Source organism: Pangasianodon hypophthalmus, chromosome 29 (genome assembly GCF_027358585.1).
Source record: "Pangasianodon hypophthalmus isolate fPanHyp1 chromosome 29, fPanHyp1.pri, whole genome shotgun sequence".
Classification (NCBI taxonomy): Eukaryota; Metazoa; Chordata; class Actinopteri; order Siluriformes; family Pangasiidae; genus Pangasianodon; species Pangasianodon hypophthalmus.
The window spans coordinates 9,863,591-9,891,564 of record NC_069738.1 but is presented as its reverse complement, the minus strand read 5'-3'; the positions used below and the strand labels follow the sequence as shown (position 1 = coordinate 9,891,564).

At 37.2% G+C, this 27,974-nt stretch overlaps 1 protein-coding gene and 1 non-coding gene across 2 annotated transcripts in view; both read left to right on the top strand.

The window, feature by feature from the left end:
• Positions 1-10,555, top strand: part of triqk (triple QxxK/R motif containing) — a 28,550-nt gene extending 17,995 nt beyond the window's left edge. The window contains exons 3-4 of the mRNA XM_026942443.3: positions 2,030-2,115; positions 9,545-10,555. Coding sequence (XP_026798244.1) covers positions 2,030-2,115; positions 9,545-9,652 — 194 coding nt within the window. The 3' untranslated portion in view covers positions 9,653-10,555. The remainder of the gene's footprint in view (positions 1-2,029; positions 2,116-9,544) is intronic.
• A 10,001-nt stretch (positions 10,556-20,556) lies between these two features.
• Positions 20,557-20,670, top strand: LOC113543915 (U6atac minor spliceosomal RNA). Its single transcript, XR_003404456.1, has one exon. It is a non-coding gene; the product is annotated as a U6atac minor spliceosomal RNA (small nuclear RNA).
• The last annotated feature ends 7,304 nt before the right edge of the window (positions 20,671-27,974 follow it).

The following is a 27,974-nucleotide window of genomic DNA, read 5'->3' as shown; positions in this document are numbered from 1 at the left end:
AAAGAATATTTCGCTAAATTGCTTGAATAATTGTGATTTCACCATTGAGCAAAATAGTCCTGATTATCATGTTTAGCTGTGATTAGGCAGCCCTGGACTGTTTTGACAAATGAGTTCCAGATTCTCTGTCACTGTGTGTGTTTGGCTTGCGCTCACTGGATTAGGTTACCGTGATCAAAGCACACAGTGATTTTGTTTTCTCTTGCTGATTTTTTCTGAAAATTAGGCTGGAAAAATATCACAAGAGATACCAATATTTCCCTCATAACTATGTACAGATGGGTGACAAATTGAAGGACAAAAACGGTGGCTTGCTATGCTGTATTTTTGATGCCATAGTTTAGGTCCACTTAGAGTGAAGATTCATTGCAAATCGATACAAAGTTATTCTGAATGATCACCTTTATCCTATGGTGAAACATTTCTATCCTGATGCTAATGGTCTCTTCCAGGATGACCCCACCCACATTCACAGGGCTCAAGGGCTCACTGAATGGCTTGATGAGGATGAAAATGAGTAAATCGTATACTATGGCCTCCACAGTCACCAGATCTCAAGCATGTTGAACACATATGGTAGAATTTGGAGTGACACATTCAGGCCTCAGCATATGTCTTGCGGAAATGGCGTTCGGCTAGCTACTACGAAAAATGTTACGTTATTGCTGAGCAAAAGATTGTCGTACAGAGGCTTCACTGTCTATGCAAAAAAGCCTGTGAGCAACAAGTAGAAAAGGTGGGAACATTCACATACCCCACTCCCAGTACTGAAACTTGTAAGCTTGTGAAGGAGGTTTTGTCATCATGCAACCCTTGCAACAGCGTTCTCTACCACCATCAATAAAACACCAACTGATGGAATATCTTCTGGAAGAATGGTGTCCAATACAGTTCCAGAGACTTGTAGGGCTCGTGTTGGCATGTTTGATATTCTGGGTGATGTGCAGCAGATCCCTGATTCCAGTTTATAATCCATCTGTTTGTGTTGGTGTGCAAAGGCAAATACTATTGCTTATATAAGAAGTTTGGTATGTCATACCCAAATAATTGTTAGGAACAGGAAAAATAAACACAAACACAATATGATACCTGGCAGCGAACAGTATAAAAATAGCTACATTTCACTATATAGTACTTACAGTTCTCTTTGCAGAACAGACAATCCTGCATGGCTATCTCCCCAACCAATACTTTCTCAAAACAGCAAGCTGCTTTAGATGCTTTAAAGTCACCTGCTCACTCTGTAGCCTCCTCCTCTTCATGTAAATAAGTCTTAATGAAGGAGGAGCTGCACTTAAACCGGCCCTAGTGTGTATCAACTTCAGCACATTCAGTGCTAACCTACACACACATACAAACTCGCTATCCCTCCTCACCCAGCTGTTCACTTTTCTGCTTTTATTTATTCTTCCTTCATCTTGTTGTTTCCAAGCTGACACAGAAAGTACACACACACACACACACACACACACACACACACACACACACACACACAGCCAGGTGGTTTATGTGCCCTCTGGGTTCACGGCACAAAACGGTCTTGCATAAACCTGGTGCTTGTGTGAGTAATCAACGCTCTGTGCATGCAGCAAAAACTGTCAGTACATTTATGGATTAGTTGTTAATATTATGAGCTTCTTGTGAATAATGTAAGTTATTTAATATATTCCAGAAAAAACCACACATACCCACCTCACTGGAATAAAACAGATATATTAATGCATTTATTAATAAGTAAATGCAGACGTGCACTTAGTGCGTCTGACTATGCGTTAACAAAATCCATTAGTGTAATGATTCCTAATGAAGCATTAATGAAGACAATAGCAAATGTATGTTGTTTTATTTAAGTGTTAATAAAGAATTTACAAAGACTTGTACAAAGTAGAACGTCTTCTCACTAAATAATTACTGCTAAATTATATAAAAATAGCGCTTGAAAATATAAAAAAATGCTTGATTGGATGCTCATATTTGGACATCAAGGCAACAAGAAGTAATGTGTGTGTGTGTGTGTGTTCTCTTTCAGGAAAGCAGGATTATAAGAAAACCAAGCCGGCTTTGCGAGCCACACGACTGAAGGCCGAGGCAAAGAGGAGCGCTCCGGGAATCAGGGTGAGACTTTCTTTGTTGTCCTGACTGATATTTGTTTAACATACACAAACATCATACTGATCTCGAACTTTCTTCTCAGAGTCTCTCTTTTTCTTGCTCTCTTTCCCTTTAATACATAAATGATGAAGAACGCAATACCCTGGCAGCTCCTGTCATGTATTTTTTATTTTAAATGCAACTTTATTTTCCACATTGCTGTAGGAATCAAAGTAGAGGCAGATAGGATTTTGCAGGATTTTGGTAGAAACAGGATGATCACGCATGTTTTACTTAGTTACAGGGTGACCATTTAGTCTCAGATTCATGCTCTTGGCTGACAGGAGTGGAACCTGATGTGATCTTCTGCTGTTGTTGAGCATCCATCTCAAGGTTCAACATATTGTGCATTCTGAGATGCTTTTCTGCTCACCACGGTTGTAAAGAGTGGTTATTTGAGTTACTGTAGATTTCCTGTAAGCTCGAACCTGTCTGGCTGTTCTTGCCAGGTGGTTGTGGGGGTTTAGCAATGACGTTTGTGTGCTAATGAATAGAAAGCTATGATTCTCAGGATTTCAAGAGAGCCCCTGCTCAACTCTGTTCTTGGAAGGGAATTGGATTCTGCCATACTGATAAGAGTCTGCCAAATAAATAAATGTAAAAAATATGCTTCTTTATGCAGACGAAGGTGAACATGAGATTGAATCCCATTGTTCCTGTCATTTTCTCAGTTTGTTTGCATCCTCTGTGAATGTTAGCACTTGTTTAGCTTGTGTGGAAGATTTTTTGAGGAATGTGTTCTGCAGTATGGGTTGGAATTTGTCTGAGTGGTGAGTAATGAACTCCTCAGCTCTGTCTCCTTTTTTTTTTCGGCCTGCTAGGCAGTATGTCTGCCTTGTCTTCACTCTTTCAGAGAGTTGACTCAGAATTCTTTACTCCGCTCGAATTTCCATTGCTTGTTCCCTGTGGTGGTAAACGTTTGGCACGTGGCTCTGAGTCTCTGACCATAGCTTACTTAAGAGGTGGTACTTTAATGATGACTGACATGTGTAGAGCTTTCTCTCTCTGTCTGTCTGTCTGTCTCTCTCTCTTTCTCTCTTTTTTTTTCCTCACGTCCTCCTGTGTTCTGCTCTGCTCTTAGCTGTGGTTGGAGCAGGTTGGCAGCTTTTGTGAGCTGCTGTGCACCATACACTGACCAGTTGGCATGCTGGCACAGGTAGCTTCAGGCACCAGGCCAGTTGGCGTGGGCATGGTCCTGCCCCCAAACAACAGACACAGTGGATGGAACAGCCTGGCCCCAAGGAGAGGAGCTGGCTGCATCCTCACCATAGACTCAGTGGCCTGAAAATATGCCATTCGAATGCACTGCCTGCTGGCACTGAATACTAAACAGCCACTAAACAGCCACATGACGTTTAACCCCTTTCCATTTTACATTCCGTTGCATATTTTAATGTTTTTTTTTTCTGTTTTGATCCTACACTTTTAATTTTAGCCAAAAGGGGAGCAGAATTACAAAACTACAAAGACGGTTTTTCCAAAATGAAACTTGGGTTCTTTAATTTCTCTAATGAATTTCTCTAATATAGGCATCATTTTGAATCATATTTCAATTACAGAGATGCTCAAAGTTTGACATGTCGAGATGCTGTTCGAGTTACCGTAGCTATTTGAGTTACCGTAGCCTTCCTGTCAGCTCGAACCAGTCTGGCCATTCTCCTCTGTCCTCTCTCATCATGACACATCATTACACATTCTGTGTAAACTCTAGAGACTGTTGTGTGTGAAAATCCAAGGAAATTAGCAGTTTCTGAATTACTCAAATAAGGGCATCATTTTAAAGTCATATTGAAAATATTTTTACAAAGAGTAACATGGTGAAGTAAAAAAGTTAAAAATAACTTAATATGAAACAAAAATGTGACTTCAGTCACTGTGACATCGAATCCATCTGTTATTTGACTCTTACACACACACACACACACACACACACACACACACACACACACACTGACACTTGCTCTCGCACACCTGCTTTTATGGTATTGTTACATTGTTTACGATGATTGGGTATTTTAAAATAAAGTTTAGAATTTGAAGTTTTAAAATCTAAACAGATGGCCCATGTTAAGTAGTGAACTGGATTTTAATTTGGATTTTTCTTTCAGTTAGTATGTGAATACCACCAGTCCACACATGATAATGCGCAGAAGTACTTGTTGGATGATGTAACCTCTTGCCATTACCTCGTTATGCACCTGTATTTACAGGATCGGAGTAGCAGCAGTCAGTCAGCACCTCATATAACTCTGCGTAACATCTCCGCTGGTGTTGCAGCCCTTATCTGAGCTGTGTTTATGAAGCTTGTTCACACCTCAGTACTTTATGAGTGCTGAAACTCACTGTTACGCTGCACACATGCACCAAGACACTGGTCATCGACCGTCAGTGGGGAACATATACAACACGCCTGGGCCTGATGAACCTCTACGCAGCCAGTTAACGCGAAATCCAAGCCCATAACCGTAGTTGCTGTTGGCCAGCAGTGTTGGCAGCATAAACTGACCTGCTTTAGTCTCTGTAGCTGAAGAATAGTAAACAAAAAATAAAAATTGTGTAAAAGTGTTTAACTGTGTATAGAAAAAAGGCAGGGGGTATTTTTCATCAGTAACAAGGGCTCTGATTGTTGAAAATAACAAAAAAATGCACACATTATCCGTCTGTGAAATAGATATATGATTACTTTACTCGTCTTTTTAATGCTACCAACCTTAAAAGCCATTATTTGGGAATAACACAAGAAATAAAACTTTATCAAAGTTTTACATTCTTGGCGAGTATTAAATGCAGAACTTTATTTTGAGGTAAATTTATGTTAGTTTAGTTGTGGTTGAACATTTCCTTAAGGGATAAAACACTTGAGGCCATGCTGTTATAGGAAAATAATCAATGATGGTGTGATATATATATCTTTATATATATAACATCTCATATCATATCAATGATTATACGTCTTTTTAAGTAACATGTTTTATTAAAGGAACATTAGGGCATTAGGTAAGATTTGCCAAAATTTGCTAAGACTAATTCTATAATGGTTATAATGGCTATAAGTAGTTTGAATAGATTGGAATGATTTTCCATTCCCATTTCCATGCATGTACACAAAGCTCCATCCCCAGAACCTAAGGTGGTTCAGCTAGAGTTAGCATGCTAACTAGCATTAGGCATCACTTTCAAGCATGCTTGAAGGCCGAGTTATAACACTACAAACACATGAAATTCGACTCATACTGACTTATGAGAATGGTCGAGTGCTTTCTCTTTCCTGTTTTTCTTTGTAATAAAAAACAAAGATCTACTCAATCCATTGTAAACACAGCCATTCAAACAGTTCATAGCTTTATACAGATTGCATTTATATACCTATCCAGGAGCAGTGTCGCTAATTCTGTGTCCAATTTCATCCCATTCACCATTAATCAATGACTTTGTCATGTCATTAAGTTTTTTTGAAGCCCAGTTTGTATTTTCATGGGGAAATATCTGGCTGCACTGGGCGTTTGCTGATTTCAGACTGGGATAGGGAGGTGATATTTTTTAATCAGGTTTTGCATATTTATCTCTTTGTTTGTTTGTTTTTTTACAAGTAAGATAAAAAAATCGACTTTTGTACCTTTAAATAATAATCCATTTATTATTAGGCTTAGATTATGTGGAGCATTTGCCATAAAAGTCCCTATTAATGAATTGTTACTATAGAAACAATAATGTATTAGAAAACAACACATTAATGAAAGCCTGTGGTTTGAATTACAGCATAAACTATTGTAACAGTTGCTGTTATAGAAAATTAATCAATTTTCAACAGTGCTGTTGTATTTGTATTTATACCATCATCTGAACATTACATGTGTAAGCCAACTCAAAATCATGTAGTAAAAGTAATGCACACGGCCACACACTCATTACCAAAACATATGAACACTCGAAAATAACAGCCATGAAATTGTTTTGGAACAGGTTTTGTGAATTATAGTATATCTTAAAATGGATGCTTTTCTAGTAAAATCACCAACCAGACATTTATCCTAGCATCTGAGACACAGGCTAGATTTCCAAAGTATAAAATAACATGCGATTTTATTCTAAATATGACTAAACTACATTTGCCCGAGGTGGCGAAAATATTGCTGAAACATCTCATAAGAGACAAATGCAAAACAATCCAAACACTCCATGCAGTAGCAATTATGCCTGTGCACAAAGCAGTTTACTTGACAGCTAAATCAACACGGGTCCAATAAATGAAACTAAAGGGCATGAAATGTAAAAGTTTTCCAATTACGGATGACTAAAGCTGTCTGGAGCCTGGGTGGATGAGATAGAAATGCAGGAGCTAGTAAGTGCTAATGAGGATGAACGTGCTGTTGATGGCCGCTGCACTTTACACACAGATAGTCATGGCCATTATAGCGACTTTTAATAATTTGGGTTTGTATGTGTGTATGCGTGATATGCTTTATACATTTGTTTCATGTCTAAATTGGCAAGCTTCAGAATTTCCATTTCTCCCGTCTTTTACTTTTCTCTCTCTCTTAGTAGAAGAGTTGAAGGAGAGCTGGGATTGTTGTTTGTGATCTAGCACACACAATGTCTCTGATTTAGCATTGTTCCAAAGTCAAATTTCAGATTTGATCATAAATTGAACCATGTTCCACTCAAAACAAAGCTAAAAGCCCAGAGGTTCAAAAGCAAACCAGAGAATTTCTCCACTTAAAAATCCACATACACTGTTCAATATATTAGTGCAATTTTCTTTCCATTGTGCTGTGTATCTGTGCAATTTGCACACATTGTGCACAGAGAAAGGCTCCTAAAGTACCTCATTTTGATTAGAAGTTTGATAAGTTGTCAAGATGAAGAACAATGGCTTTGCTAATTTGCTTTACTACACGATTGCACTTAATGAAACTGAGGTTGATGAGAATTGTAATTGTAATGACTAACTTTTTTTTTTTTTTTAAATTGAATTCATGTTTGAACACCAGTCCTGCAGCTATCATTAGTTTAACTTTGCCATTAAACCCAGGAAAAGTCTTAATTAGAGTAGTCTTTTCTGTGAGATTAGCTGTTTCTCTCAGCTTTTTTCTCCTCAATTAGAAAAGGCTTTTCTGCGAGATTAGCTGTTTTCCTCGACTTATTTTCTCAGTTGAGCCACAGAAGACTGAGTTTACCTTAAAACAATATTTTTATTTTTAATAAAAAAGAAATTTAGTTATTTATATTTTTATTTATTTATGTTTGTTTTTGTTATTTAATATCCTTCTAGTACATATATCAACTTCAATTTTACACACATGATGTCTTTTGACTTTGTACTTATAAATATAAGCATGAAAAAGATGTTTAAAAAACCAAATTGATTGTAAATAAGTAATTGGATACCATATGTGTGTGTGTGTGTGTGTGTGTGTGTGTGTGTGTGTGTGTGTGTGTATATATATATATATATATATATATACATACACACACACTGTATATATGTATATATGTACACACACACACACTGTATATATGTATATATATGTGTGTGTGTGTGTTTTTATTTTGCAGCATAGATATAAATGCTGCAAAAAGTGTTCTCATGCAAATTGCACCTGGTGTCATTATAAAAGACGTTGCTATTGTTGGGAAGATTTCACACAAGTAGCAATCATGGTGGACGTGAACGAGCTTCCTGAAGTTCTCAGGGACAAGATTTTTAAACAAAATTCAAATAGAAAAAGCTTCACAGCCATAGCAAAGACCTTAAGTATCTCTGTCGGCACAGTCAGTTTGATAATATGCAAGTGGAAAGTGCATGGAACCAGAAATAATGGCCCCGAACACGTGCGAAATGCAAGACTTTACAACATGCTCTCAGACTAATGATGAAGAAGGTAAGCGAGAATCCAGCAGTCATTCAAAAAGAGTTGCAGGATAACCTGAAAGCAGCAGGAACAACAGTCGGGCAACGAACAATAAGCAATGAACTGCACCACAATCATCTCCATTCCTTCCGTCTCACGCATATCTCTTATGCTAAAAAAAGAAACACAGAAATGTAAAAGCATTTAGACATTTCAGAACTCTTTCGGACAATATACTCTGGTCAGACAAAACAAAAATACAACTCTTTGGCAATAATTCAGCTTGTCATGTTTGGAGAAAGCAGGGTTACACGTATGATCCCAAGACCACCATCATACCCATAGTGAAGTACGGAGGTGGGAGCATCATGATATGGGGCTGCTATTCTGCAAACAGTACTGGGGCATTACACATCATCAAAGGAACCAGGAATGGAGCAATGTACCGGGACATAACAGAGGAGAATTTAATCTCATCAGCCATGAAACTGAATCTGTGGAGAAGATGGACATTTTTCAACAAGACAATATCCCTAAACATACGGCCAAAATAACTTGTGTGGCTTAGCCAATCTCCTGAACTGAATCCGACTGAAAATTTATGGAGGACTATAAAATTGTGCATCCATCAGTGGGAGACTATAATCTTGATGAGTTGATTTGCAAAGAGGAATGGGCCAAAATTCAACCACAGATGTAGAGAAGCTGTAATTTCCAACAACAGCTTTGCAACAAAGTACTAATGTTGGTCATTTGTGGTGTCTGAATACTTTTTGTATCTTTGTTTATGCTTATGAACACCTATATTTTCATACTTATAAGTACAAAGTCAAACAACATTGTGTGTGTAAATTTTAAGTGGATATATACACTGTGGCATAAGAGGAATAAAACACTTCAGGACATGTTGTTGTTGGAAAATAATGAAGCTTATGTGTTTTATTCCTTATTTGAGAAATACTACAGTTAATAGGCCATACTGAGATTTTATAAATGATGAAATAATATTTTAAGGTAGTGGTAGGCTTGAACACTGTAGTATGTCAACATTTATACATGCATGCCATATTTGCTTTTAGAGCTGCCTGTATAAACAGTAAAGTAGACACGGTTTTCAGGGATGAGAGCATTGCAGGTTGAATTTTCCTGCACTTTGCCTCATCAAAATAGTTTTGTTTGTTTGAAAGGCTTTGCAAACCTGGTCTGGAGAGTGTTTCATTCACATAAAGGTAGCACACTGTAGTTGCTAGGGTGTTTTGAGGTCAGGACATTGATAGAGCTCTTTGCACAAAAGCATTTATTTTTGGCACATGACACACACCTGCACATTTTAAAGCACATTAAGTGCACTTATGGCCTCCATGGCTGTGGTCTACAATGTATATATAAGAACCTGTGACTGGCTGCAGTTCAAATCTGAGTGCTTCATGTCATATCAGTGGTTTATCATAGTAATTTGGTTAAGACTGAAGTGCATGTATTCATCTGCTTTAAAAGAATTTTCCAGTTTGGTATGGATTTTGAATTGTCCCTTGTTTTAGGACACCATCTTGGTGATCATGGCCGTGCTGGTCTTCCTGCTGGGGGTTTACGCCTTCTTCTACCTCAACCTGAGCACCGAGCTGAACCTGGACACGGACCTGGACTAAAGAACCCGAAAGAGCACAAAGGAATCTGCGAGAATGGAGGCTGTGTTACAATCAGAACGTGTTCTACTCCAACAGAACCTCTCAGTGCCCTTCTTGCCTGCTAAGAACCCAGCGATTGGACCCTAGGTTTTGTCTTTGAAGATGCTGACCATCTGCTTTTGCACATGTTATGAATGGTAATACTTTCCTATGGGATTAAAAGTTAATTAATTGAGGGTTGTTACTCAAAATCCAGGTTACCATATGTGGCTTTTAGGAGTCTAAGGAGTGAACCACGATTAAGTCTTTCCTTGCTTAATGCTATTTTTTTCTGTTCCAGTGCTTTCTTTGTTTTTATATCTTCTGGGATTTATGGAAATCTTTCAGTGTTTTTTTTCTCCACAGCTCAGGATATTAAAGACGTAAGGCCAACTGAGTGTGTCTGAAGAATACTGTGTGTGTGTGTCTGTGTAGAGGCATTGCCCATCTTATTAGAACCTTAAATAATCACTGTCTACGAATCGCTAGCAATAAAAGACATCATTTTGTCATGAAGATCTTAGTGTGCTCTCTGCTTATAATAGTCTGTGAGCCCTCTGTTACTTAAGAACCTGCATGGTTCATGTGTATACATGTGGGAAATATAATGCTTGACATTCCAGATGAATTTTGATTTTTTTTGTATATTGGAATTCATGCAAACATTCAGAACTGACTTGTTTTAGTCCAGAGTCTGGAAGTTGGATAACGGTATTATTGCCTGTGTGAAACTTCTTTTGCTCAGGATTAGTGTTCAGCACATTTTGCTAGGAAGGATCACTGTTTTCATCAGTGGATGTTCAATTCAAAGAAATGTATTTGTACTCCATTTGTTTTGAAGGATTTTGATGGACCACAATAAAACATGAACTGTTTATGAATGTACCACGTATAATGCTCTTTCTTCCTTCTTGCTTCTTGTGAATTTGTTAATTTGTCTGATAAAAGCTAGCTGTCTCACCTTACATTCACTCTAGCAAGCGACGAAGCAACAGGCGACTGTTTATTTTGTGTGTACTGTACATGCAACTATTTCAGCGACAAAGCGACAGCGCAACCAGCAACATTTGCTTATAAATGTTAGATTTTCTCAGTTATATTCAAATTAGGTATGTTATGATAAAGAGACAAATCCAAACAATTGCCTTAAATGTTTCTTTGGACCAATCCTTTGCCATGTGCCTTCCAATGTTTTTTCAGTTCTTGTCTTTTATTTTTTCAGTTCCTACCAATTACTTCCAAAAATGGAAGAAAAATATATAACCATGGTTTCTCATTACACATTCTCATTAAATGTGTATAGAGACATTATGAAGAAGAGGAAGTAGCAGAGATCACTGCCTCGTGAGTGTACTTAGCTACTACAGCTGGCTCGCTTTGGTAATCGGCTAATGAAGCTAGTACAAAGCCGAGCAAGTAACTTGTAAATTGAGTTTAAATACATTTTAAACAAAAGTTTGATGTGTACAAACAGTTTAGTGGGCTGTAGGCTATACTTTTTGTCTACTACTTACTACTACTTTTTCATCAGAACTTAAAAAACGAACAACCCAAAAACGAAACGCTGGACAGTGCATGCCTACATGCGACAACCCTATCAGTCTCTACAAACCCACAAAAAATAAACTACAGTCAGGTCCATAAATATTGGGACAGTGACACAGTTTTGGTAATTTTGCCGCTTCAGTCACATCTTGACTGCTTCATTTCAAATCCACTGTGGTGGATTTGAAATGAAGCAGTCAAGATGTGACTGAAGCGTAGACTTTCAGCTTTAATTCAAGGGGTTTAACAAAAATATTGCATTAAACGTTTAGGAATTACAGCCATTTTTTTACAGAGTTCCTCCATTTTCACAGGCTCAAAAGTAATGGGACAATTGACTGATAAGCAGTTTCATGGCCAGCTGTGGCCTGTTTCCTCCTTATATCATGATAAATTAAGGAGATTAAAGGTCTGGAGCTGATTCCAAGTGTTGAATTTGCATTTGGTAGCTGTTCATGGGAACTCTCAATATGCCGTCCAAAGAGGTGTTGATGCAACTGAAGGAGGCCATCATTAGGCTGAAAAACCAAAACAGACCTATCAGAGAGATAGCAGAAACTTTAGGAGGGCCAAATCAACAATTTGGTACATTCTTAAAAAGAAGGAATGCACTGGCAAGCTCAGCAACACAAAAGGCCTGGGAGACCACAGAAAACAACTAAAGTGGATGATTGCAGAATTCTTTTCTTATTGAAGAACAACCCCTTCACAACATCTAGCCAAGTCAGGAACACTCTGGAGGAGGTAGGCCTATCATTGTCAAAGTCTACAATCAAGATCCACCTTCATGAATGTAAATACAGACGGTTTACCTCAAGATGCAAACCGCTGGTAACACTCAAGAACACAAAGGCCATATTAGACTTTGCTAAAAAACCTCTAAAAAAAGCCTGACCAGTTCTGATGCAAGATTAACTTGTACCAGAATGATGGGAAGAGAAAAGTATGGAGAAGGAAAGGAAGGGCTCATGATCCAAAGCATACCACATCATCCGTCAAACATGTGGAGGCAGTGTTATGGCATGGGCATGTTTGGCTGCCAATGGAACTGGGTCACTGGGGTTTATTGATAATGTGACTGTTGATAGAAGTAGCAGGATGAATTCTGAAGTGTACAGAGCTATACTTTCTGCTCAGATTCAGTCAAATGCTGCAAAACTGATAGGACAGCGCTTCACAGTACAGATGGATAACAACCCAAAACATACTGTGAAAGCAGCCCAAGAGCTTGGAAATTAAATGTTCTTAAATGGCCGAGTCAGTCACCTGACCTCAACCCAACTGAGCTCCTTTTCACTTACTGAAGACAAATCTGAAGGCAGAATGACCCACAAACAAGCAGCAACTGAAGATGGCTGCAGTAAAGACCTGGCAAATCATCTCAAGGGAGGAAACTCAGCATTTGGTGATGTCCATGGGGTCCAGACTTCAGGTAGTCATTGACTGCAAAGGATTTACCTCCAAGTAATAAAAATAATCCTAATATTTATGATTATATTAGTTTGTCCCATTACTTTTGAGCCTGTGAAAATGGAGGAACTCTCTAAAAAATGGCTGTAATTCCTAAACGGTTAATGCAATATTTTTGTTAAACCCTTGAATTAAAGCTGAAAGTCTATGCTTCAGTCACATCTTGACTGCTTCATTTCAAATCCACTGTGGTGATGTACAGAGGCAAAATTACCAAAACTGTGTCACTGTCCCAATATTTATGGACCTGACTGTACAATTGACACGAGTGAATGGAATTGTATTATGAAATATGACTGCATGTGATATAAGACACTTGTATTACTCTTATTGCTGTACATAACCTTCCTTACTCTAAATTTACAGTGTGAAAACTTTTGTGAGGAGTGCACAAATTTTTGAGCATATAAACAGTGGTGGCTCAGTGGTTAAAGGCATACATTACCAGTATTAGTATTTTAGGTCAAATCCCAGCCCTACCGAGCAATATTTGGTCCTTGAGCAAATATATTAATATCATTTATATTAATCTCAATTATAAAGTGTCAACTAAATGAAAAATTGTAAATGATAAATAGAAAAAAAAAGTTCCCTTCACTCTCCAGGCATTTGTTTTTAGCAACAAGCTATCCTCCAGCTGACTAGCAATAACACCGCTCGCTTAGCTTGCTAGTTAACAGAGTGCTAAGTCATAGCTAATAACAGTATCCCACATTATTTATTTTAACATTGCATCAACATTCTCACCAGTTTTACTGGATATTTCAATACTAGACATCTTAACTAAGAAACCATACATATATGTACTTATGTTTTTGCATACTATAATATATAATGCTAGTTCATAATTAGCTTGTTTATAATGGTTACTAGCAAAGAGCAAGAAACAGTGACTCGTAACTCACTCTTAATTCCTCAGCATGCTGTAGATTTGAAGGTTTTTACAGAATTCAGTGTTTGTTCTGTCACAGTTTTATAGAAAATAAACAACCTGTCAGAAAAGTGTGTTAATTACCAAAAGAGGTAGTGACAACAATGTCTAGAGAACCATCCTAATTAAGTCAAGCAGTGTGTGAACTGTATACAGCAACTGCCATATATTTATTTAATTTGTATTTCATTTAATATGTCACAAAAAATATAAAAAATGGCAAATATGACAATTTAGGATGGAAAATGAGTAACTACTTTAATCACATGCATCATTCACATCAGTCCCTCTAGTCTTATTTGTTTTATTCTAGTCTATATGTCAGTCACGTCAGTCATTTGACAAACAGGAACGTCAGCGTTGCTCTTGACTCAGGTTTGCTCTTATGTCAGTGAGGAAATAGTCACTGATTATTTCAGTGAGTTTGTTGGCTAAATTTCAAATATTTTTGATTAGCATTCAAACGTTGTCCACTGCCGTCTCTACAGCGTCAGCGACGGTGTGTGTGTGTTGCGGAGAATTTGACAGCTGGTGTTTAAACCATTTACAAACTGAATTTGTTAGGCTTATGGCACATATCCAACAACTTGATCAAAGTGTGACGTTCACTGTGTGACAAAAACACACTTAGCTAGCAAGCTAGCAATTAAAACACCTGTTTTTACAGCCATGTTTGTTACACGAGCTCTTATTTACCTAATATGGTCTCTGCAGAAAGCCTTGGAAAGGTTATAAAGTAAATAAAAACATTTCTACATCATTGTATTTATTGATTATTAAAATAGAGGTGTCAGCATGTAAGAGGCAAAAGACACAACCAGAATTTTTTCATCATTTTTGGCTGTTTGGTAAAATTCAGGTGCTGCAACACCCAAATGGTTTTCCCATAATGCCACAGATATTCAAATTATGATACACTGATATTCAAAGTATGAAATGAATCATTTTTTATGACATAAAAGCAGATCTTGTTAGTGCAACCTGAGTTTTGGACCCTTCTGTGTATCTAGTCTTACGTTTATAACTAGTTAGTTTCTAGTCTTACCTTTATAACTGTTTGTGTGCGTGGTGTTTGTGTGTGTTTGTGTGTGTGATTAGAGAGCCTCAGCTGCTACCATGGCAACTCACGTTGTTAGCTCTCCCGGGGTGCCACCTTTGCCCGCGTTGGCTGGTTGAGGGCCTGTCTGTGCTGGAAGGGTGTTAATGCCGCTGGCATCTAAAGCACAGGAGCGTGCCCTGCCTGTGCCCAGTGCCACTGATGTCAATTCAAGCCAGTGGGGCCGTGTTAGTTCACGAACCCCGCGCTGCAGCTGGGCACGATTCAAATTCACACACTCATTAGGAGCAACAGGTGGCAAATAGAGAGCAGCGGCAGGAGCCCGACTTAGTGGAGGAAAGCGGCACGCCATTCATAATCACTTCTATAGCCAAGCCCATGCATTTATGAATGTGACACCATTGTCGCAGGGTCACTGGAGCTTTATGTTAACAATGGACTTGAGTTGCACCATGAATATTAATGTGATATTGACTTGTTGAGTGTTCAATGTAGACATGACTATCTACACCAGGCAAGCTTGCACAAACCACTGTGGAAGTAATAATAATAATAATAATAATAATAATAATAATAATAATAATAATATTTTTGGCTCACCTTTGAATTCCTATAAGAAATTATAATTATTAGAAATAAATTATACAAAGCATAAATTAATTGCAAATGAAGTATAATTAAATAATAATAAATAGGTATAAGTAATAATGCAAAACTGTTGAGTAATTTTAACAGATGCATGATTTTGACCATTTTACAGGTCTAATACCAAAAAAAGACAATTCCAAGACCTTTTTTCTTACATTCAATGTGTGTTGGTTTGGGACACACCACTGGATATTGTTGTGGCTGAATTCTGCCAAATGGAAAAAAGAAAAGCGAGAGAGAGAGAGAGAGAGAGAGATCAGGTTTTGGCTGAAATTTTTTAATAAAACAAAATTTTATTTACTATTTTACTGAATTTTATGACCAGGCTATCTGCCAGCTGTTAGGCAGTCTACCTAAGGATGCCCAAAACCTTGCTAGCAAGTGTGATTTCCTCACATAGTGAATGTCAGGCTTTGACCAAGTTGTTGGATATGTAATTATGTGCGAAAATGACATAAGCCTAAATATTAATTAATCAGATAACGACTGTCAAAATGTCTGTTATGCTGCTGTGTCGCAGTATCTTTAAGTGCAATGTTTTACAGACTTTAAATGCTGTAAGTTTACTTTTCATTGAGGTAAATGTCAGTTCAATATAGATTTCAGTTCAGGAAAGCCTATAGTTTTCAGAACTATATATATATAAAATAGAAAATGTCAAGATTTCACCATGTTAAGGATTTTCCCAATCTGCCACTCAAATTAGAATGTAAAAACATCATGTAAATGCATTATTTCCATTTTGTTTCCATTTTTGCTTCCACTTTTTCCTCAATCAGATTCCTCCCATCTCTTCTTTCTCTTCTTCTATCACAAGCCTCCTTGCCTGTCTGTCTGTAGAGCCTTTAGTGCAGTTCAGTACATTCTTAAGCACAGTAACTGCACATTGTCTGTACCATGGACATCAATTAACACAGAAGCTTCTGTGATTTTGGCAGCCATAGAACCCGGCTAATTAGAAATGATCTATTAGATTTTATCCCTGCGTCTTTACATTGGAATTAATCAGGCGCTACCAAGGTGCTGTTTAACTTGACCTTAGCTGCACTGCTAAGAGACGTGTTCTGAGGCAACATAGCTCCGGGATGACAAATGGACTGGTTGTGGTGGCCTGCGATTGTCTCATTAGTCATGTGAAGTATGTCAAGCAGAGTAATTACAGCTGGTTGGGGCTACCTCCTTCCCACAAACATGTACAAGACTACGCCTCCAACAAAAAAAAATATTCCTGCGTTTGTCTTGTAATGAATCATAATCATGGCGTAGAACTGGTGCAAATGGGAGATATTTGCAGTGGAAGGACTACACACAGCATTCAGACTTCACGTAATCTACAGTAAGTAAGGTTTTATTTAATCATTTAGCAAAAACTAGATTGATCAGATGTTTGAGAAATTCTCACGTTAATTTGAAAATATCCACTCACTGACCACTTCATTGGGAAATCCATACTATTACTGGGTAGGACCCCACTTTGCTCTCAGAACAGCCTCAGTTCGTCATGGCATGGACTCCACAAGGTCATTTCTTTGAGATGTGAGTGCATGACATAATTGCTGCAGATTTGTCAGCTGAAGCTTCATGCTGCGAATCTCCTGTTCTACCACATCCCAAAGATGCTCTATTAGATTCAGATCTGGTGACTGTGGAGGCCACTGAAATACACTCACCTTATTGTCATGTTCATGGAACCAGTTTGAGATGACTTGTGCTTGTGATGACTTGGGCGAATTAGCATGCTGGAAGTAGCAATTATAAGACTTGTAAATTGTAGACATAACTGGATGCATGTGGTCAGCAACGATTTTCAGATAAGAGCTTTGGCATTTAAATAATTCTCAACTTGTAATGGCCAAGAAAACATTCCCCACACCATTGTGCCACCACCACCACCAGCCTGAATGATTGACACGTGCAAGTTTGGTCCATGGAATCCTTCTGTTGATGCCAAAATTCTACCATCTGCAGGTTTCAGCAGAAATCAAGATGATGTTTTTTTCAAGCTGTCCAGTTTCACCTGTGCCCATTGTAGCCTCAGATTCCTGTTCTTAGGTGACAGCAATGGACCCTGATCTAACAATCTGACATTCGCTGTGTGAGGAAATCACACTAGCAAGCAAGGTTTAGACATGTTTATGCAGACTGATTGGTTTCACTGCTGTGTTTGTTAAGCTGGCTCCTTATAAATTATGATCTTTGCAGGCAGATGCCAAGCAAAGCCTAAAAATTTCCTTGTCATTTTGGTAAATTATATTTATGTTTTCATCAGGTCGAGGTGTCTAAGTATATTAAAGACTCACTTTTTTGTCAAAACCATTTTTTGTCATTTTTGCCTGTTTTCCAGAATTCAGTCACAGTGACATTGATGGATTTTCCCAGACCCCCACATATATATGATTTATCCTTTTTACACACCATTGTAACACAATATTTACATTAACCAGTGACATGTACACTTCTTACACATAGTGTTGATTGCCCCTAATGAGAAATTATACTCTGACTCAATTATAAGATCCTCTATATGTTGTTGTTGTTATTGCCTTAATAAATGAGTGCTCATGTGTTTTTTTATGATGTGAGGGAGTATGATGGAATCTTGTTTGATAAATATAATAAGGAAAAACTGTGTTAATCTTTCATAATTGATTATATTAAAACAAGACTTTTTTTGGGCCGGATTGTAATCATAGTCGATCGCCAACTCCTAATTGCTAGCTAAATGCACAGATCCATAAATATCTGACACATTCAGGCATTTACAGTACTGTGCAAAAGTCTTAGGCACATGCAAAGAAATGTTGTAGAGCAAAGATGCCTTCAATAATAATGAAACTAAATGTTTCTACATTAAAAAATACTATAAAGAGCATTAAACAGTAATAAATGAAACAAAGTCAATATTTGGTGTGATGATCCTTCGCTTTAAAAAAAAAACAGTAGTCTCAGGTACAGTGTGTGCAGGTTTATAAGGAAATGAGCTGTAAGTGTTACTGAGCATCTTGCAGAAGCAGCCACAGTTCTTCTGGAGACTTTGACTGTCACACTCGCTTCTTATGTTTGCAGCGAAACCCAGCAGCCTTTATTATGTATTTTGTCTAAAAAGTGTCTCATGTAATATTCTGCTTTCTTTACTGACATACAAACATTTTTCTGGAACATTTAATTTTGTGCTGGAAAACTAATGTATGGAAATCTAAAATGTTTTTGTACTGACTCTATAATGTAGAAGTCATCAAATAAAAATCTATAACAAAGTTTGTACTAAAAAAAAAAATAGGGTTCTGTTCTGTATATCTCAAATTTTTCTGTCTCATGTCCCCATTTATTTCAAAGTAGTCATATGGAAAATCTGTATTAAAAATCTATTCCTGCAGCTCGATTGAACAAACTTTCTTCTTGAGTAGTTGATCACTGTGTGATATGTTTTTGCCATCACTATAACTGGATGACAGCAGAACGTAAATGAATGTGACTTCCGAACAGGGTATCAAATTAACTCGAGCGACAGCTTGTGTGTGTGTGTGTGTGTGTGTGTGTGTGTGTGCTATGGCCACAAAACTGATACGTGTTACTGATACCACAGTTGTTCATCATTATTACCCTCAAAAACTATAAATAACCAACTACATTAAATGTTGGTAAAATCATCTAACTAATAGATAATCATCAGTTATGTGTCGTTTAAAGCAAGCTATCATAAACAAAAATAAATTGAGACGTTCAACAAACAAAAATGTTTCAGGTTACTAGAGTTTCTTCTTATTTCTCTTTTATATTAAATTAGATTTTAACATAAACTTGCTGTGCTCAGAAGCTGTGAAATCATGATGCTTAAGCAGCGATCGTGGATCTAGGAGGTTTTATTCCAAGCCTTTTTTTAATCATTTGTATTGTTCCATTTATTACAAAACATGGAATATTTTTTTTAATATGACAGCTATGCTTGAATGGATGGTAAAATTTCAAAATCATAGAACATTAGTTAAGCTGCGCACTCCCCAGTATGCGATTGGCTGAGGTAGTACAGTGTTGCGAAAACACCCAATGCATGATAACCTTTGAGCTTAGACTTCCATGACTTCAGCTATGCCTCAAACTGTGCACTACACACTATTTTTTTTAGACTATACATTATGTACTTGAGTATCTGGTACCTGTATTTTTGTAGTGTAATAATGCTTTAAATCAAACTCTAACACTAACATGGAAATGACAAATTACTTCACATCATGAACTCCTCCAGAACAGCTTCTATAGGAATTACGGCCAATTTAAAAATCCTAAATATTTGCACTTTTGGCTCCTCATTTGCATTGGCACAGTGTTTTCACTTGGCCTGTCATTCATTTAAAAAAAAAAAGTACAGCCAACTGTTGCTACAGGTTAAGTACTGTATATCATGAGAGTATTTATCATATTACACTAATAGCCATAAACAAGAGTTTCAATAATGGTTTCAAAAATAGGTTTTTCAATTAATTAATTAATATTTTTAATTCAAAATGATTTCAGGATCTGGTATCTAATTTAATCTATTTATTCAATTTACTGAAATTGCATTTGTACTAGACTTTAAAGGTCTGAGTTCATTATCAGCTATTTTATTTAATCTAAAAAAAAAAAGCTAATACCATTTCCTCTGTTTATCAGTATTATATAAGTATACAAATGAATCTGTTGTGTTTTTTTTTTCTAGTAATCTCATGAAACTGTAATCTCATTATCTCATTAAACGGTTGGCATACTGTTCATTAGAGTGGATTCAAACTTGTGACAGCTCACATCAGAAAAACAAACCAGCCTCTCTGAACACATATGCAGCAGAGTGATCTTTTCAGTATGGCTTATGTAAGAAATAAAACACTTGGGTGCGTGCTGTTATATGAAACTAATCCACAATGGGGTGGTGTTATACGTCCCAACATGAAGCGAAGTTGATTCATTTCCAATAAAAGCACGTCATGAAGTGTCTTGTTCATATTTTACCACAGCATTTTGCCAACAATTGCAATTTTTATTAATTAAAGAATGTGTGGGTTTATTTTCTATAACAGCCCGGGTGTGACAGTAGTCCTGGCTGCAAGACAAATCACAGATTTAGATTTTATGTGCTCATTCTTATATACATTTTATTATTCCTATAGAAACAACTTTGGTGTTTGATTAGGGCAGTGGTCTCTCCTGCCATGATAGGCGCATACCAGGCCTTAGAAAGCTTGGCATGTCGTTACAGTGTTGTATGAAAGGAGAGAGCTTATCACTCCGCTTGACAAGGACAGAAGAGGCCATACAGTACATGGTTAAGGCACTGCTACCTACCTCATGGCATCTCTAACCATGTTTAGTGGCACTGATGGGTCAGTGGTTAAAGGTTCTGGGTTGCTGATCAGAAGGTGGGGGATTTAAGCCCCCGCACCACCAAGCCGCTACTGTTGAGCCCTTGAGCAAGGCGCTTAACCCTCTCTGCTCCAGGGGCGCTGTATCATGGCCGCCCCTGCGCTCTGACTCCAACTTCCTAACAAGCTGAGATAACCGAAGAAATGATTTCACTGCACTGTAATGTATATGTGATAAATAAAGGCTTCTGTTCTATTCTAACCTACACAGGCACTTGTATAGCAGATGCTCCACATGAACAGATTAAAAAAATGTGCATAATTGTTGATGTTTTCTGTCAGGAGATGTTTATTTAACATTTTGGATGAAGTCTCCAGTGTCAGCCAATCAGAGCTGAAGCTATAACTTTATCTTCAGGACGGAGTGCTTTGCGGTTTCTCTGTAATATGACAAGCTGCAATTTTTTTTTGTCATATTAACTTCAAGAGAGAGGAAAAAAGAGAGGCTTGTGAAGGAACACCTGTTTCTGGCTGTTATAATGTGAGTAATAACTTGATTGTGGCTGTTTGTGGGCGGATAAAATGTATGATATGTCGTTCTTTAATAAATGAATAATTGTTAGCTTTGGCAAATTGCTGAGGTTAAGAGTAATAAAACACTTTGGGGTGTGCTGTTATTGGTAAATAATCAACTTCAGGGTAGTAACATTGATTTAATGATGATTTTCCTATAACAGCATGCTCAGTTGTGTTTTATTTCTCACATAAATACATCACAAATGCAATTTTTTTGCATTTGTTTTTGATAAATGCTGAAATAAAACTCAGACTGTAAGACTTTATTGTATATTTTTACACTCTTTGTGGAAATGTACCTGCTGCAATGGCTGACCGGTGAGACACCATTCATCCATCTCTCTCCCCCTCTCTCTTTTTCTCGTCCTGCTTATCTTTCTATCATATATGCAATGCAAATCACATAAAACAATCCTTATTTATAGTACACATCTCAGTAAAAGTATACAACCTATTCATTAAACTGTTAGTTTACCTTAACCGGTGATTCATTCCATTTTTACTGCTAGGTTTCTGCCTTATTTTCTGGCTTTTTTTTTCTGTTTTCTCCCTTTTTAGTTTTTTCTTTCCTCCTGCATGTATAGAATTTTATAATGAGTGACACCTTTTATTACGAGTGGCTGCCTAGAGAGAATTTGCATACCAAAGTGCCCACACATCATATACACCATTAGCAATGATATAAAAATGGTGTCAAGATTCAAGGTTCTCAACACCACAATCCACACATACACATAACAATGTCTTTAATTTCACATGTCTGTAAAATCCATGCTTCATAGGCGATGTCCAGTCATGTAGCACTGAAACGCTGTTCAGAAGGGGCTGATTAATTTTCTATAACAAGTGCGGCTCTTATATGTGATTGTTCTAATACGTTTCTATAGTAACAGGGACTTGTATGGTGGATGCTATATATATATAATCTAAGGCTAATAACGAATGGATAAATGAAATGTGTTGTAATTTAGCGAAAATGAAAATAAAATCGTTGATATGGTTGCATTTTCTGCAAGGAGCTGTTTACATAACATATATGGAAGGAGTCTCCATGTTAGTGTTAGAGCTTTGTAACAGGAGAGTCTCCAGGACGGGGGATTTTGTGCTTTCTGAGTTTTTTCTCTGTAAAATGACAAGCTTTTGTCTTATCAACTTCAAGAGAATGAAAAAAGAAAGAGGCTGGTGTGAGAATGCCTGTTTATAGCTGTTATAACATAAGTGAACATTCCACAACATAAAATCTTACTATAAATACATACCTAAAAAGCACAATTCATTAGGAAATGTAAAATTATAAGGAAATTGTTGTAGTATAGGAGGAATAATACACTTCTAGACTTTTGGATTATTTTTCTGTAACAGCATTGAATAGCTAAGCATTGAAAAGGAGATTTATTAGATGTTTTAAAATGAATGAAACAATGACACTGCCCTGGATTAATAAGACATCCATTGCAGAATAATGAACAGAACTTGAGGGTAAACGGATGAAGGAGAAGAGGATGAAATATAAAATGTAATATTGGATTTGTGCTCATCAACATGTGAGACAGCTGTGAGGATTCATATAGAATATTAAGGCCTGGCTCATAGCAAAAATCAAAATGTGAGCTGCTAGTAGCACGTTTGAATATGCTCTGAATGTATTAATGAGATTGGTGTGTGTGTGTGTGTGTGTGGATTAGAGCACCTCTGCATTCTGTGAGGTGTGTTGTAATGGCTGACTTAAAGGATTTTGCTCTATACACTTTGATTGCCTCCCTAATCCAATCCCAGTCATGTCTTTGTTTTTTTTTTTATTGGCTGAAGGTGAAACAGAGACAGAATGAGTAATGCAAAGGACACAGAGAGACATGACTAATAAGAAATCGTCCTTGAATGCAAATCAGGATGTAAACAGGGTCGGAGAAAGAACAAAGAGCTCGGCGTCCTTAAAATGTGATAAGTGGCTGTGCAACGTGCTTTTGTGCTGCACTGAATATTGCAGGTGTTCAACAGGTGAGCCATGACACCAGGCCCTGTGCATTTGCATTTGTTCTCATACTCTCTTTCTCTCTCTCTCTCTCTCTCTCTCTCTCTGTGTGTGTGTGTGTTTGCACTAGTTCATTGTGTTATTCATAGACACACACCTGGGCTTGGTGCACCTGGGCCTGCTGGCTGCCAGATAATGGCACAGTGCCAGTTCCTGTCCGGACCAGGAACCACACACACACACACACACACACACACAGCTCTCTATAACAGGCAACTGTCAGCCATACTTTATTCAGCAGTATTTCTGCACCATAATTTTAGTACATAATGCATCATTTTATTTAATCCATGCTAATTACTAATCAAGAATATATTATCTAAACCTGACCCAAAATTTTTTTTCCTGTTTTAGAAATCGTCATATAAAATGACAAATTTAATTCAAATGGTCACACATTGGGGGGTGGGTGGGTCAGGGGTGCAGAGCATGCAGGTTCTCCCCGTGCTTCAGGGGTTTCCTTCAGGTACTCTGGTTTCCTCCCCCAGTCCAAAGACATGCGTTGTAGCCCAACTGGGCTACATTTCCAAATTGTCCTTAGTGTGTGAATGTGTGTGTGCGATGGGTTGGCATGCTGCCTTGTGCCCTGAGCTCCCTGGAATAGGCTCCAGGCTTCCCTGCAATCTTGTGTAGGATAAGTGGTATGTTAGTGGTACATTTTAAGTGGTAAGTGGTACATTTTACAGGCCTGATGTGAGAAAAATGCACAAAAAAGTCAGTCGAACTTGCATATAGTAATATATATATATATATATATATATATATATATATATATATATATATATATATATATATACATATATATTTAATTGTCCTGAAGATGTTTTGATAAAGGCTTATGGTTGAAATCTGTTTCTAAGACTAATTTAAATAGGGATGTTAATGCCCATATATACAGTTTTTTCTGAATTAAAATGTACTTTTGTATTTTTACTTAAAAATGAAACAAACAAAAAACATTGCTTTTACTTAGTTACGTAAGAATAACATTCCGAACACACCCAAAGGCTTTTATTCCTCTTATACCACAGCAATTTGATGACAATTTTTAAAAATGTATTTATCAACAACATCATACAATTTAACCAATTATAGTTATATAGTTATATAGTTATAGCATGTACTGTATATTTAATGTTGTGGAAACATCCACAAAACAAGTTGGTTCAAGTTATCACTTACTCTCACTTGTAGCAGCTGTTCCCTCCCTCTTTTCCTCTCTGTTGAAGTTAATTAAAAAAAAACTTCATGACATGTAGAGAAACTGAAAACGTCTACATATTTGGGAACTTTAATAAAAGTTTCCTGTGTTAAGCTCCCTAATGAAGATAGTTGAGAAGATACCAAGAAGTTTGCAAAACTTCATTAGGAATACTAGTAAGAATGTCAAATATGAAATAGTCTTGATTTAACACTTTTCTTGGTCACTGCATAATTCCATATATGTTATTTCATACTCTTACTGTCTTCATTATTATTCTAAATCAGTAGGAACATAAAGAATGTTTCTGTGAGAAGCTATATCCAAACTTTTGTCTAGTAGTGTAGGTCTTGGTAATGGACTCAGAATTTTGCACCCTGTAGTGTGTATCTGAAGATGTTCCCCAGAACACTATGGTCAACGCTGTACTGTCAAAACAGGAATTAATGCTATGGAAGAGAAGACACAGTCCTGCATTACACTCCACCCAAAGGTGATTAGGATAGGCAGGGAGTTTCCAGAGGAAAAGTGTAGCTGACAGAATATAGCAATATAGCTTGATAAGCCAGTCTGGGAAAGTACTGTTTTACATTATTTTATTTTTTACTGTTATCTGACCATAACATTTCGTATCAGCATGTCAGGTTGTATTAAACTATCCCTAAATTACACATACTATTTGAATGGTTGATTTTTTTTTTTTTTTGGCAATTCTGTGCTCCAGAATTGAAAGAAGATAATTTATTTATTTATGCAGTCAAATTTATGGTTTGATGAGTGGTACTGGAATATTTTGTAGCTTTAATGGAAATTAACACTCAAATACTCTGTGCACTACTTAAAAAGCACTATGTGTTTAATAGCTTTCTGGCCATGCACTAAAATACAGGCTGGAAACAGCAGTGATTGATGGGAAAAGGCACGTGAGCACAGAATCGCCCCCTACCCCTCGCCCCAATCATGTCTGCTCAACGAAGCTTAATGTTTTCTCTCTTTAATATAGCATTTTGACTGCTTTTTGGATGTAAAATTAATCTAAAAGCCATTTTAAACAGGTTAAATCATATCCAGCTGTACTTTTGTTCCTGTATTTTCTAGACTAGTCCAAGTTTCCCATGTTACATTGACTGCAATTCAGTTTTATTTGTTTAGCAATAGACATTGTCACAAAGAAGCGTTACAGAAAATGTTACAGAAGCCTGGAGAGGAACCAGACTCAACAGAGTGACAACAGATAATAGGATTATAAATCATTACAGTGTACAAGTGTGGAAAAGTAAAGACAAACAAACTTTCATTTACACAAAAGTGTGTTGAAATGATGTTCAGTATGAGCATATTGCGAATAAGAGTCCTAGGATGAGCACAGTACAGTCTTTATGATTACAAAAGCAGGTCTATAGTATCCAGGTGAAATTATCCACTGAACCATAACTGAAATTTGGGAATAAACTGTTTCTGAGAAGTGCAAATCTTTAAGGTATCTATTTAGGATCATCTACAGTAGCAGAAGGTAAGTCACAAGTGCAGGAGCTCTAAGCAGAAGTAGAGCATCAAGATGAATCAGGCAGGTCTTGAGGGTGAGATGTCGAAAGGACATAGGCTTCACCGTTTGTGACTGACTCTGAAATTATGTTGTAAAGCTACATCATAGCTAGTTTAAAGAAATAGTATATAAGTATCTTGTAATAATGAGACAACCTCAAATAATGACCTACTATCTTGAAAAAATGAGATAACTCAAAATAATGATGTATTATCTTGAAATAAAAAAACTCAAAATAATGACTTACTATCTTGAAATAATAAGATAACTTGAAATAATGTCATACTGTCTTGAAATAATGAGATAACTTGAAATAACAATATACTATCTTGAAATAATAAAATAACTTGAACTAATGACATACTATCTTGAAATAATGAGATAACTTGAAAGAATGACATACTATCTTTAAATAACAAGATAACCCAAAATAACAAAATACTATATTGAAATAACAAGATAACTTGAAATAACAATATACTATCTTGAAATAATAAAAATAACTCGAGCTAATGACATACTATCTTGAAATAAGATTACCCGTAATAACTAAATACAATATTGAAATAACGACATTCTATCTTGAAATCATTACATATTCGAAAATAATGGCATACTATCTTGAATGAATTACTCAAAATAACTAATTAATATCTTTAAATAATGAGATAACTTCAAATAACTACTTAACATCTTGAAATTATAAGTAAAAACAATGAGATAATAAGTTAAAATAATGACATTCTATCTTGAAATATTGAGTCTAAATAATGCCATAGCCCTTCAACATTTTTGCAGTTCAGAGCTTCTGTATCACAGGATTGCGTTTTTCTTTTTTTTTTCACAAACATTGATCTCAGTGGTGCAATAAGAGCAGCAGTTCACTGAATGTCTCATATCATTCTATGAGTTTCTGCCATTTTGACCTTTCAGACCTGACATATCATAGCATCTTCATTTTGGCAACAGTGCTGAAGGACAGAGATGGATGACCAAGAGGAGAAGGCTATCAAGACTCTAAGCCTGGCATCCCATCACCTCCTCCCTGTCTCTGTCTCTCACTTTCTCTCTATTTCTCTGTGTCTCTCTCACTCTTTCTGAGCAAGCAAACACACTCACAACACAGAGTAGGTAATCACTGAAACAAGCCTGGGAACACAACACACCGCTCTACGTCCTTCCTGTCTCTTTCCCCTTCTTGCCCTCAAGTCACAGGTCCCTATTCCACCTGGAGAATGGGGGTGGCTGTCTCTTTCCCATTTACAGCCACATCTCTGTGTGGTCCTGGGGGAAAGACAGAGAAAAAAAAAGGGCGAGGGGCATGAGAACGACCTCCATCATGAAAGTGGGCTGCTACCCCATGACGAGGGCCCGAGGATGTAATTGACGGCGCTAAACACGTCTGCTGCCGCTACTCAGATTCTATGAGCTCCATAGCCGTCCCCTTGGGGCGATCCAGAGAGAGGGAGTGACCGCCGCTCTCACATAGACGCCACTGTCCTTGCCAGAGTCCAGCGAGTCTGGAGGGTCACCAGGGGTCAAAAGGGAAAGATATTCTCTCAAGGACATTCAAAGAATGAAAGGGCCACTTTTCATCCTCCAGTTTCTGCCATTCTTTTCTTCTCAGTGGTCATTCTAGATGTGGGTCACGGTAGTAATGCCAAGAGACTGGCTGTATGAGAAGGCCCTTTCATTGGGATCATGTAAAGAAGGCCGCAGGTTTGAATGGATAAAACAGTTAGCATTGCGGCTCAAGTCATATTGCTGTGACCTTGGGTAGTACAACATTTGCTCTTTGTTGTTTAGAATGAAAACTATTCTTCTGATGATTTTTTTAAACATATAAGCTCTGCGATGTGCTGGGCTGAAATGTCAAATGCCAGGTGTCAATCAGCTCAAACATCAGGACGTCAAACTCCACAACCAATTATACACTTTAAGAAAAAGGGTCTTTTAAGC